The sequence below is a fragment of the Canis lupus genome, chromosome 18, assembly GCF_003254725.2.
Source record: "Canis lupus dingo isolate Sandy chromosome 18, ASM325472v2, whole genome shotgun sequence".
NCBI lineage: Eukaryota > Metazoa > Chordata > Mammalia > Carnivora > Canidae > Canis > Canis lupus.
The window spans coordinates 9,132,806-9,147,028 of record NC_064260.1 but is presented as its reverse complement, the minus strand read 5'-3'; the positions used below and the strand labels follow the sequence as shown (position 1 = coordinate 9,147,028).

General features: G+C 40.6%; 1 protein-coding gene across 2 annotated transcripts in view; it reads left to right on the top strand.

Moving 5' to 3' along the window:
• SUGCT (succinyl-CoA:glutarate-CoA transferase) overlaps positions 1-14,223 on the top strand; it is a 713,960-nt gene that overhangs the window by 611,820 nt on the left and 87,917 nt on the right. For both annotated transcript variants that reach the window (XM_025449593.3, XM_025449590.3), the window contains one exon: positions 3,725-3,788. In XM_025449593.3, the coding sequence (XP_025305378.1) occupies positions 3,725-3,788 (64 nt within the window). The remainder of the gene's footprint in view (positions 1-3,724; positions 3,789-14,223) is intronic.

Genomic DNA, 14,223 nt, shown 5'->3' with positions numbered 1-14,223 from the left:
CTGCCATTCCTGCCATAGGACTTTATCAAAAGACGTTCTTACTTTCACTTAAACTTTTTATTTCCCACATCATTTTAAGGTATACATTTTACTGTTCCCCACCCCCCATCATTAATACATTACCATTTGACTCCGTCATTAGGCTGTCAATCTGTGAAACTCTTGAAGAAGAAAGAAAGACCTTATTTTAAATAGGCCTGATACTTTGCTAAAGAGGTTGCTGCACTCTACATTTCTATTCTTGTCGGGACTAGGCTTTTGAAATAAGGAGAAGAAATGAAATTTAGAAGAGCTACGCAACCGTGAAAGATCTAGGGAGGATAAAAATCAGTAAAAGAAGGACAAAGCCCACTACAAAGTTCTAGGGGAGGTTCCTTGCTTCATTTAAAAATAACTAAATGCGTACCCCAAATGCCCAGAATGGCCAGGCAGAGAGGTTCCAGACATGACATTTCCTTAAGAGAAAATGGTATTGGAGGTCCCTAATGCTGAGGTCCCCATTCCATTGTTAGTGGTCAGAAAATAAAACACTTTATTTTTTTTAATATTTTATTTATTCATGAGAGACAGTGAGAGGGAGACAGACACAGGCAGAGGGAGAAGCAGGCTCCCTGCAGGGAGCCCCATGTGGGGACTCGATCCCAGGACCTGGGGATCACACCCTGAGCCAAAGGCAGATGCTCAACCACTGAGCCACCCAGGTGCCCTGAAAATGAAACACTTTAAATCTGAATTTCTAGGTTAAGGTAACAGAGATTGGGGTGTTGAGCCCGGGTGCAAAAAGTGAACAGGGAACATTTAGTAACCATTCCCCAAAAGATGTTATACAAATGTTGATGAGCACCAGATCCTCCGTTTCCAATGAAGTTTGGGGGAGACAATATGCCTGAAGTGCAGCAGGAGAGATTTATGCTAAAATTCAGACAGACTGCCTGGGTTCTGAGATTCTCGAATATGTTACTAAGCAGAGCAGGACTCGCCCCACAAACAAGGCTGGAGAGTTTTCCAAGATTCCGAGTCATTAGGCAGGGTTTCCAGGGACAGCAGTGCCACAGCCCCAATTGTTGGCGGAGGTAACCTGACCTGATTCTCGAAGACAGCCTATGGAATTGTCTTGACCTCGGACTTCACAGAAACAGGTGGGCAGCGACCAAGCAGGGGAATGCATCCATCCTTTGTGGAGAGGAGGACACAGACCAGCCCGTTTATTTCATGATTGTACAAATGCTGTGGCAAATGAAAAAGTGCAGTTAACTTCCTGTGCCAAGCATGAGAACACTTTATGTTTCTGCTTGAAACAGAATGATTTTCGATGCAAAGGAACTGATGAGGCCAAGATTAAAAAGTTTCGCGTTGGGAATATCATAGACGGACAGTAATGAGGGTAGGGCCGAAGGAAGTACAGTCTCTAAGCTGCTTCTATGAAAAACCTGCATCTACTGCGAGCTCTTGCTTCCCAAAACTTTGACATCTGGCCCTTGACCTTTACCGACTACCCTTTCACGTTTGACACTTAACGTTTCCTCCACGATTAAAATTCAGCGTTAATTAATTTCAACAGTATCAGTGAAGTTATATTTAGCTAAGAACACTCACTTTTGTCTTTTGTGAGTAGCACTGCAGTGTTATTACAAAGAGGTAGTCAGGAGGGCAACAGATACGAGAAGAGAAGAATGATTCAGTGTGCAGATAATTGTTTCGAGTGAAATTTAGCTTGGTATTTTTGTTCCTGTCCTCAGTAGAACTGAGATTTAGCACCTCGCCTTGGCATTTAGCCCCCACCCCCACATAGGAGGAGGCTGTGCTGGGCGGGTGCTGAGAACGAGCCACACCAGAGTTAAATTATAGCTCAGTTCTAACACTGGCAAGAATTTTCTCTGGCCAGCTCTTGGGTGCAAAGCTGGTGATTCCGAAAGAGAGGCAAGGCATCCCTAGAAAGGATCTCCATATGGTGTGGCATCGCCCTCACTGAGGGGGGTTGACACGGTTGCTTAAAGAACATCACCCCAAAGGTGGTGACCATTCCCAAAGAAAACAGTAGAAGCCAGAATATTGAGACAGAGCAGAGTTACACTTGTAGCCCGAAAACGTCACTTGTGAGGTTGTCTCATTGGCTTACTCCATAATGTGACCAAAAAGCTCACTGGAAATGGATAGAGCCCAAGAAATTTGACCTCTTTCCCTGAGTTTTCCAAGGGAGAGAACATTTCTATTAGGCTTTTTATTCCATGCTCTTTTAACTCTGTGTGAAAAAAAAGACTATGATAAGGGCGTGGATGTGCAAATCTTGTTTTTACCTGAAGCTCAAAATGCTGTAGAACCATTACAAACGTTGCTCTTTGAAATATTAGCATAAAATCCTGGTCCATAAGTTTACTGTGCCCACTGAAACACTTTTGCCCCTAAGATCCCTGTACAGAACAGGAAGAGAGAGGCTCTCCATTTGGTAGGCAGTAGGGGTGAAGTAAGTTCATACATACGTTACCCATATATGTTTCACTGAACAATCAGTAATAGTAAATTGAATTTGGGGGTTCTTTGAGACAGAATAGCCAGGTAAACTCCAGTTGTCAAAAAACACATAAACAAAGGAAAACAACTTTGTAGCATTTTCATTTGTTTTTCGCCAAATGTTTTGCCTCCCATAATTCAAACTTTATGTTCTGGAATCTAATTCCATGCCCTGGTCTCATCCTCTTGCCTTTAGCTTGAAGGGCTCTTGATCCCTGGCAGATTCTGTGTTCCTACCTACCCTATAGGAAAAATGAAAGTCAAGAATTTAGGTAGGTCTGTTCCAGTAGTCAAGCAATTCGACATCAAGTCACATTTCTGCTGCTCAGGTCCCTGATAACATGTCCCTGTCCTAGTAACTGGCCTTGAGTCTTAACCCCAAGGTCAAATCCACCTCGTGCTCTTGAAGGGACACCAAATAACTATATTGGTCCCAGTTAGGTCCCTGGGAACCTAACCAGCCCTCTAGGATAGGGTCTCTGTTGTTTTTGTTTTTCCAGTTTTCTCCTTGCCAGTCCCCCATCGATTCCTAGTTCTGAGATCTAGTCTTATAATTATGGTCTTATTACCATTGAAAACATGTTTGGTTTCAATCTTCTGCTCAAGCCTCTGACTCAAGTCCACTTTGGGCTCCTGGCTCTGCTTATTGCTGGTCACAGCAGCCCTGAATCTGTCCTCTTCCAGCAGTCACTGGGCCTTCTGGTTACTCTGATTCACTTTTCAAACTGGACTGACTCCCCACACCTTCCACTGAATAAATTGCCGGGAACACATGTACCACCCCCGTGGGCTGCTGTGTTCCAGGTCCTGGTTCTTCTCCCATTCTCTCCTTCTCCAGTTGACTTTGGCCATGTCCTGTAATGAGGTAATGCAGAAAGAGGCTGAGCTTTAGTATTCAGAGGATCAAACATAGATGAAAGGGGGAAAATCATACCCTATATTTAGGAGCAAATAACATTTTTAAGAGTGGTGAGACTTTATAAAAAATGTAGTGTGCTAGTCCTGGAACCTTCTAATTCTTTTTGGTTTCACTTGGTTTAATATAAGATGGAAATATTTTTATTTAAAATATTTACTTTCAAATTAAAATTCTAAACATCTCTGTGTTTTGCAATATCTTTCCCTAGTCAACGAAATAGGTGGCTTTTCAAACTTCATGAGATTAAATAGTTTTATTTTGTAATTTGTTTTCTGTCTGTTTTTACATTTAAAGGTGTTACACAATGACCTCATTATGGAGATGAAGCATCCAACCGCGGGGAAGATAGCAGTCCCAGGTTTGAAAATTTTTGTCATTTCCTTTCATCTTTTCCTTCACTAATTGTTCCCTGTGCTGACCACTGCAGCTAATTGGTGATTCCCCCCAAACAATCTGTCAAGACATTATCCAACTTCTTCATTTGGATAAAAGGGCAACTCTAGGATCACACATATGCTGAGGCTACAGAATTGTGTCTTTGCTCCAGCAAATGTCCGATTGCCTCAGTGACCCAAAATGCTCTTATTATCTGACTCCATTTTGTGTATTCACATGCTCACAAAAGCACATAATATAATTACCAAAAACAAAGGACAATGGATATGGCACCTATTAGGAAATGACACATTGCCAGTACACGAATGAGAGCAGAAGCAAGGCACCATGGAGGTGGTGTCTGGGGAATGCTACTGATGGCTCAGGCCAGGGCATTTTCTTTCTGAACTATGGTTTACAGTACAGATCTCAGCTTTGTAGATAAGGAAACTAAATGTTTTCACTTAACTTAGAATACATTGAATTTTTCTGACTTGACTCATACCAAACAAACTCACTAAGACATTTTGGTCTCAGCCAAAATGCCAACTTTTTCACTTCTGGGAGAGTTCTCTTTCCAGAAGCCAGAAGCCTCATGCCTACTCTGAGAGCATCCGGACTGTCATGAGAGCTCATAACCAACCTACTACCCCCCACAGACTTCACTTCTCTATTGATCATAATGTTACCATTCCTCAGATCTGTTGTCTCTGCTCAGGGCACTACTGGGAAAACTTGCCACATTCTTGTTCATTGGGTCTCTATTTCCTTGACTATCCACAAACCAGACACTTCTTTCTGTCTCTTCTTCTGAAAAAGGATAAGGAAAATTAGTTAGGACTTTGGTCATTGTTTACTTGAAGGTATGCTGGTTACCTTCCTTGAAATTTGGAAATTCCCCAAACTCCTCACTCCCCTCAGTCAAACAGCATAGAGCATTTATTTCTCTAGATATCGGATCACATTTATTGAATAACTGTTATTGTTAAATTCATTATTGGTATTCAGATTATTGGTATAATCTGATTTTAAGATTCAGGATCGGCTTGATAATAACGTCCTGGAACAGATCAGATCATGGCCACTGGTCCAAAAAGGATAAGAGGAGGGAAGTATGATGAATAAAGCAAGTTGAAAGAGAAAACTCAGATGTAGAGGGGTATAAGGAACACTGTACATGAATTAAGGAAGATAACTAAGTGAGCAGGTATGAGCATGTCAGAGATGTGTTAACAGGGAAATGCTATATAGTGTAGATGGGTGGTAGTGAAAAAACGGCATGTTGATAAAAGCTAACAAAGTCGCTTGTTCATTACTCATATTATTGAGCATATACCATGTGCCAGGCAATGCTTTGGGTCCTGGGAATGCAAAAATAATGGAGTTCTTACTCAATGGAAAGTCAAATAATAACAGTAGCCAGCAAAAGTTCCTATAAGTGTAACTCATGATGAGTGCAAAGAAGAGTACAGAACATGTGTTGTCATGGAGAATAATAGAGGCAAATGGGACTTACATTAATTTGAATGATCAGAGAAAGCCTGGTGACTTATCAATGGAAAATTGCAGGATAATAAGAAGTTGACATGTGAAGAGTAGAAGAGCATTCCCAGCAAAGGCACTAGCATGTGAGAAGACTTTGAGGTGGGAAAGAGCCAGGTGTGTTTTAAGCCAATATGGCAGGTGAAATAAGGAGCAGGAAATCAGACTGCCGAGAGGCAGAGCCTGGAGACCCCACCAGATGTGGTTTTACTCTAATTTGATGCAGGGAAGTTAAATAGCATAATTTATAACTTAAAGCAGGGAGTCACATTAGAGAGTTGTGATGGCAGTTGAGGTGATTATATCTTAAGTTAGGGTTTGTGGCAATAGTGATGAAGAGATGAGAATGGCCAAAATAAAAAACTTAAGCACAGTGTTTTCAGTGTGAGGAGACATTTAAAAACATCTTGTCTAGTGGTTTTTAGTTTAAATTTTTATTTTTTATTTTTTTTAAATATTTTATTTATTTATCCATGAGAGAGAGAGAGAGAGAGAGAGAGGAAGAGACACAGGTAGAGGGAGAAGCAGTCTCCGGGATCAGGCCCTCGGCTGATGGCTGCACTAAACCACTGAGCCACCCGGGCTGCCCTAGTTTAAATTTTTAAACAGGGGAACCGAGTTTCCAAGTGAAATCTCAATATTCTCAATATTTAAGATTAAAGCAGAGGTTAGCGCTCCAAACGTTTTGCTTTCCTTCTCCACTTCCGTCATGCTGTCTCCTCCAAACACCTGCTTGGAACCATGGGACTTAAAGAACATTCGAGAACCACTGGTGTAATTTAATTCTACAGTTTACAGATGAGGTCAGAATCATTACTATCCCCAACATAGAGAGGAAAAGGTAAACATTTTAAAAGTTAATACAATTGTTAGTATAGTAAGGAGAAAAGTAAGTCAGCAGCCCATCTAGAAGGAACTCATTCGTTGTAATGCTCTCTAGATCTATCAGAGGTGAAATTGGCAGCTTTCCTGGTAAATGAATGGAAAATCAATCTTGGGAAGAGAGAAATTTTTTTTTTCCGATCCCTAAGGGAAAAGTATATCGTTTTTCTCATTTTAAGTTATATCACTTAGGTATTGTCAGAATAATGCTGTGTAACAAATAACCACAAAATCTCAGTGCCATTCAAATGGAAGCATTAATTTATTCCATCTACATACACCAGGTGGGAGATAGATAACCTAGGCCAGACTTGCCTGAGTGGCTTTGCCTCTAGGTGCGAATCTGACCAGGCATCTCTGTGAGATGGCCTTAGTCAGCTCTGCCCACATGTGCCTCTCACGTCCTCTCGTGGCAATGGCAAAAGAGCAAAAAGGCAAACAGAAACCACAAGAAACCCTTTTGTTCACATTCCATTGGCCAAAACGAGTTTTAGGCTGTGTCCCAAGGAGTGGAGAAATATTTCTCTCTTTTTAAAAGAGAGAGCAAAGCTATATGGTGAAAGCATGGGCATTTGGGGGGAGGGTGCAAATAACTGGGGCCCCAAATTCAATTTACCACAACAAAATTCTCAGGTCTACAGCTGTCTCTTTTTTACTCATCATTTTTTATCTTCATTTCCCTTTGGAAAATTCTATTTTTGTTTCTTTAATTTCTATTGAGCTTTGGCATATTTTTGTTAACTTTAATGATTTACCTTATATTCTGTTAGAATTGTCAATAGAGGAAGTGCCAGCTTTCAGGTGAAATAGATATGTTTAGGTTATTTTTGGAATTAGCATCTGAGCATCTCTTGAGAGCTGCTAGCACATGAAAGGGGAGAGACAATTCTGCTTATGGACATCAAATAAATTGCTATATTGTATCTCCTAATTCTCTGTATCTTATTGAGAGGCCACTCACATAGGGTGAGAGATACTAAATGCAAAGGGAATTTATCAATAAATAATTTTTTTCCTGTGGATTTCCCCTTTCACTGATTATATTTACCTATGATCGCTCTGCCTTTCTTTGTAAGGGATGTTCCCATTGGAGACCTCCTGAATGCTGGAGAAATGACTGATTCTCCCACAATGCCTCAATGAGGTGAATCTGCCAAAACAGGCAACCCAGAGTGGAGCTAAAGTGATATTATGCTACATTGTGTTCTAGTTAGCTAGTGGAGACATATTTTTGAATTCATTAAATGCAGTTCTATATATATGTATATTACACACATATATATATATCTACATCATTACATTTATAGTAAAAATCCTTGTTAATGTTACTTAAAACTACTTATTTATATTTCCTTTGTCGTTAATGAAAGTCTGGTGACCTTTTTCTGAATTTTCCATACATTGTACTAATTTGCCTAAGCATATTCTAACTTAATCATTTCTAGAAACTCGTCTCATGAAGAACAGCAATAATTCTTTTTTTATACAACAATAATTCTTATACAGTACTTATTGCACCGTTTTCAGAGATGTATAAATCCATACCATTCCCTCAGATTTTCAGTTGAAGAGCTCCCACATAGGAGGCTGCTAATTGATTAATGCCTTAAAGGGGCTAGTCAATTAATGTTTAATATACTTTGAACAAAGATGGGAAATTATTAACCTCTTCAAAAGTCTTTTTGACTACTTAAATAATTATTGTGAGTACTTAACACATTGTCTCAACATTTATAATCATTGCCACTATCAAAGTAAAGCAAGTAGTAGACCTAAACTATTTGCTTTATTAATTGTATCTATCGCAACATCTTCCCTTTTCATATCATTTCCCGCCACCTCCAATCTATTAGGAAATAATTAGGGAAGAAATTTCATTTGTGTATATGCATGTCTTTGATGAAGCGTGCAAACTAGTTAATGCTCATGAATTATCTCTATGAGTTGTTGTTAGGCTAATACTATTGTTCTTTATTCCATATATTGTTCATTAAACTACTCTCTGATTTGAACTTTAAAGCCTATTTGACAGTTAAAGGTGGAAAGAGACTAAGAGAAATTAATTATTAGTGGGTGTGTAAATGAGAAAATGTATCATATCCCTCTTTGCTAGGCTTAAAGATTCTAGCATCCTAAGAGTTCCCAGAAGGGCGGCAGGTCACCAACAGTTTAGTGACAGAAGTATCAGCACAGTGAGCACAGTGTCCTAATTTGCTCATAATTAACTAATAAGTAACTTGAGTACTAAGTTGAGTAGTAAAATTCAAACAGATAACATCAACTATTGTCTTCCCTATGCTAGCTGGAGCCCTGGTGATAGAGCTGTGACCAGGGCAGGCCCGGTTGCTCATGGGGCTACACTTCACTAGGGAGGACAGCATGAGCAATAAATATGGGAAAGGGGCTGAGCATTTCCATGGAGAACCAGAGGCTACGCAAGGGAGCCCTCACCCAGTGCGTGGCACCAGGGAAGTCTACCCTGAGAAGTGAAATGGAGACAGACACACAAGCCATGGCCAGCTGTCGATTGGGCCGATCTAGTGTGGGCTGTGGGGGCAGTGAGAAGGGCTCACAGGGAGGAAGTGGGAGGGGCAGGTTTCCCAGTCACCCTGGAAAGGCAGAGCTAATGACCAAACTAAAAATAAATCAAACTGTAAAGGAGATGTATGCTGAGCTCTCTGAGGTCCCCACCATCTGGAGGAGAAGGGACTCGGAAGAAGAGTTTGGGTAGGAGCCTCGACCTGGTTTGGCAGATGTTCTTACTCACTACTTTCAGGTGTAATTTCTAGAAGCCTTCTCACTCAGTTGAAGATTTTTGTGAAGCTCATAGTGTCCTGAAGTCTAAACTGTGCACGTGATAACAAGTTGTGTTCACTCATTATGAAATTAAAAGGTTCACCAAGGTTTATACCACAACCTTTCATCAGCTAGAGCTTGGCCGTTATATAAACTCCGCCTTACTTGTGACGTCAGTGGAAAGACCTTCCATTAGTTGTTAATATTCCAAAGGACTGTCAGTTTCCACAGAGCCATTCGCCATTTCCATCTTCTTCTTGTAATTCTGCTGCCCACTGGTCGTTTAGCCAGAGTGGAACATGCCGTCCTGTGTACTCTGTAGGTGCCAAACCGCCTTGGTTTTGAGTTCCAAACTTCAAAGGATATCACTGAAATAGAGTTTGATGTGTTACTCTAAAGTTTCTTACCATAACCTTTTCTCAGCTACTTCTCTGTGAATGTGCGTTGCAGTTGTTCGATTCTGGCAGCACTTGGGGGAATTATTTTAGTGGTGAGTGTGTCAATGCCATGAAAGGGAAGCGGTCTCCTGTGCATGTGAAATGGCTTGAAGTTGAGTAACCCTTGCCTGCTGGTACCCTGATCCGTGTTTTTCAGCAAGCAACTCTAAGGTTTTTTTGTTTTGTTTTGTTTTGTTTTGTTTTAAGATTTCATTTATTTACTCGAGAGAGAGTGAGAGAGCACAAGCAGGGTGAGATGCCAGCAGATGGAGAGGGAGAAGCAGACTCCCCGCTGAGCCGTGCTCAATCCCAGGACCCCGGAATCATGCCCTGAGCTGAACGCAGATGCTTCACCAACTGAGCCACCCAGACACCCCTCTAAGTTCTTTTCAATAAAACTTTTGTCAGAGGTGCCTGGGTGGCTCAGTGGTTAAGCGTCTGCCTTTAGCCCTGGGATTGAGTCCCACATTGCTCAGCAGGGAGCCTGCTTCTCCCTTTGCCTGTGTCTCTGCCTCTCTGTCTGTGTCTTTCGTGAATAAATAAATAAAATCTTAAAAAAAGAGAAAAAACTTTTGTTAGGTCTTTCCCTCATAATATTTTAATATTCCTGTTTGGAACTTGCAACAATTTTTAGCTAGTCGTTGTTGGGTGCAGGAAGGACAGTTTCCCCTATGAATGAATGTAACTTAAACCAACTTACTGGACTACGGACGTCTGGATTTTATAGTGATTTTTTTAAAAAGTCAAAAGTACTTCTTTATTTGATTGCCTGACATATTTTTTATTTCTGAATATTTTGCAAGACTTTTTCTAAATGATGAACATCTTTCTTTTTTAAGCTTCTGGAAAACAAAGATACTATCATTTTAAGTCAAATCAGCACCCTCTATAGCAACTAAGTACTTCATAGACATTTTCTGGATGATGATTAGAATAAAAAATGACTAGGTGAAAAATAATTAAAAACATGATTTGTGACAATTTTAAGCAGTATGCATGTTTTTTTATGAATAGATTGGCTACCTATGGAAGTTATCTGAAAGCGATTTATTTTACTTTTTAGTTTGTTTCCAGTTTGAAGTACATACATTACATGGAGTGACCACCTAGTCTCTCGTATGGTCCCCAGTCTCCCTCTGCTAAGCCTTCATGCTGCCCTGATGCTTCTAGCTCTTTTCTCCTTTAGGTAGAAACTTAGATAGTGTCTCTGAAATCACATATTCTCCAAGCGCAGTTAAATTTCTATAATGGTTAACAGCAATGTGGAAAGTTGTCACAGATCTCACCAGGGAGAAAGAAAAATTAAGAGGAACCAAAGTTTCAGCTTATATCCCTCCATAAAGTTTAAAAATGTTGGTCCTCCGAAGGAATTCTGTGTAGAGCCAATCTGGGAGTGAAAGGTGAGATAAGTTATTCCTTCCAGGTAGAAAAATCTTTCAGATGACAACAGGAAGAGTGTGTGAAGTTTTCATGTTGTGTGTTGTGCTCAATCTATCTTCTCGAAAGAGCATACTCCTTCAGGGACCAGGTTAAGCTGTAAAGAGAGGAAAGAGATGAAAGCAAGGTTCTACAGTCTGTCAACAGAATGAGAGAAAGCTGGCAGGGAAATGAATTTTCAAATAGACTAGCCATGGTACTTCCCAAAGTCCTCAATTATGTTTAACTTTATTAAACCCTTAACCCATGGCAATGTACTGAGAGTTAAATAAATCAGTGTATTCCCAGATGATTTGACATTGAGTGCCTGCAGCCTTCTCTGACAGTCCCATTTCAATGAGGCAGGGTCATAGACATTGTTATCCTTCAGTGAGAAATGAATAGCACAGTGACTTCCCTTCCTAGGAGAGCAGGGAGGAAGCAGGGGAGGAGTGAATCGCATCTCCAGGAATGTCTTTCCATCAGGAACTGGAGAAGCCCTAAGAGCCAAGTTACTGTCGCTGATATGACTTAGGGATCTCCATCAACTATGCTTATCTGTGCCATGAGGAAGAAATATTTCGTGAGAGCTGGGCTTTCATGCTCAGGGAATTCATGTTCCCATTCGTTGGGACTGGGAAAATGGCCAAGATCTCAGTTGTTCCTCTTCAGCATGTCCTCATCAATCTCGACCCAAAGATAAGTGAATCTGTCTAGATGAGAAACTCTTGTTGCAAGGCAGCCCTGAGTTATCAATAAAGTTCTGGGGTGCAGAGTCGTTTTCACTATTAGAAAGTGATACGTAGGCTTAAAATTTTTTCTGGGTGAATATTTCATTGGATTTATACATTGTTTGAGGGGCTTTCTCCAAGTATCACTAGGCAGGATAATCTGGAGATTAGAGGTGTTTGAAATCCTCTGAGAAGACCATTGAATGTTGAACCAAATCTAGGAATCAAAACAAAACAAAATAAAAACAAAAATAAAAAGCCACAGGAAGGGGCACCTCAGTGGCTCAGTGGTTGAACGTCTGACTTTGGCTCAGGTCATGCTCCTGGAATCCTGGGATGGGGTCCCACATTGGGCTCTCTGCAGGAAGCCTGCTTCTCCCTCTCCCTACGTCTCTGCCTCTCTGTGTCTCTCATGAATAAATAAATAAAATCTTAAAAAAAAAAAGCCAAAAAAAGAGTAGAAGGCTCAGTGATGGTAAAACATTTTTTTGTTGTTATTTTGTCCCAAAAGGCAGATAAGACAATTTCTGGGATCAGTGCTTGAGTCCTTGCCATCTTAGCTGCAACCAACTTTCTTTTTTTTTTTTTAATTTTTATTTATTTATGATAGTCACAGAGAGAGAGAGAGAGAGGCAGAGACATAGGCAGAGGGAGAAGCAGGCTCCATGCACCAGGAGCCTGACATGGGATTCGATCCCGGGTCTCCAGGATCGCGCCCTGGGCCAAAGGCAGGTGCCAAACCGCTGCGCCACCCAGGGATCCCAGCAGTCAACTTTCATTGGGCACCCAGAGAAGTCTTTTTCTGGATCAAATTGAAATACTGACTTTATGATAAGTCTTTAGAGAATAAATTAATTAAATATAATTAGACATGCAAACTGGCTGGAGAAGTAAAATCAGATGCCACCTTAATAGCTAGGCACAAAAGGGCTGACATGACCTTTCAGTTTGGACTTCCATGTTATGGATAATCAAGAGATGACATTATTTTGCCTCCAAGTGGGCTTCTGCCGAGAATAAGTTAGTTGCTTGCCTTCATTTCTGAGTTTATTCAGAGAGCTAGTCCTCTCTGAAAGAGGAATGGCTTTGCTCTCTTCTAGCCTTATAGCAGGTAGAAACTCTTTGGTCCCTGAAGAGATGACAGTTGGGCTGCATCCCACAGGAACATTGTCTTCTTTGAATATGCTTCCCGAGGGTGCCTGGGTGGTTTAGTCGGTTAAGTGTCTGACTCTTAATTTTGGCTCAGGTCATGATCTCAGGGTTGTGAGGTATATGTCATTATGTATCAGCTTCTCTGGAACCATAATTCCATGTGTTGTATCTTTATCCGCTATGGCATTAGCAGTACTTGTGTCTCTGGGCTCATCCCCTGAGTAAGATCGGGATCCTGCACAGAGGGGGAAGGAATGAGAGACCTTGAAATGCTTCCCCAGCTGGTCCTTCATCAGAGATTCAAGTAAGGCACAGTGGCCATGTGACTGTTGGAGTGGCTGGCCCATTGGTCCAACCAGCTCAGGACCCTGTGTCTGTGGAAGGTGTTTCTGTGAACCTTGTCCTCCAATTTATTGCAAGAAGCCACATGCTTTCAAACAATTAAGCAAAAACTGAATTTTAGTTACATTAAAAATGCAAGAGAAAGGTAATGCAAGCTATTTTAGGGATTTGAGGAGAGTGTATGGTAAAGCGCCGACAAGCTAGAGAAGCACTACCCCACAGAGATTTAAAGAATGTCCTCAGCACCGCCATAAACCCCTCAAAGACCCAACCTACTTTTTCTTTTTTGCTGGGCCCTCAAGTCTGCCTGTGGCCTTAAGTAACTCACTTTGCCTTTTGGTGCCTTGTCTTCTTGTCCTAATGGGATTAATCTTTTCATTCTTTCAATTTAAAGGAAGAAAGCAGCTCACTGTACTTAAGTGCAAATATATTTTGTGAATAGATTCTAATGGTCTCATTGCTGTGGAACATTCAAATATGAAAGGAAGGAGTGATGAACAATGAACATTTGCTGAGTCCTTCTCTATATATGGTGTCTATGTGAGCACTTTAAAGACACAATTTGTTTAATCTCCAGGACAGTTCAGTAAGCCATTCATTATGATGTCCATTTTTACAGATGGGAAAATTGACACTCGCTGAGTGTCCCCACTCAGTGGGGAAGCTGAGTGCCAATGGGCACCTAAGTCTGGGTATCCCTGAACTCTGTCCTCTTTTCCCTGATTAGTAGCTACTCCTAAAGTTGAGCCAACCATGGAGTTTTTACCTTACCTTAAGATACAACTTAAGTTGTAAAATGAAGGCCGCTTAATGCATCTTTTGTGTTTCATTTAAAGATCAAATTGGCAATTTATTTAAAGAATGTTTAAATTTCAAGAATCTGAACTTAGATTGAGTCTATGTCCTTTGGGGATTAAGTTAGCTTTTTTAAAAAAATTTTTTATTAAGTTGGCTTTTGTTTTTGTTTTTTTTAACCAAGTTTATAATTACGTTTCTATAAAAGACAAAAAAGCTATCGGAAAATATATTGCTAGGCCATTTTGATATTCTCAAGAGCATATAAGTGTAAATGCACCAAAACATGTGGATTGCATTTCCCTCAAGTTGTACTGTTTTCACA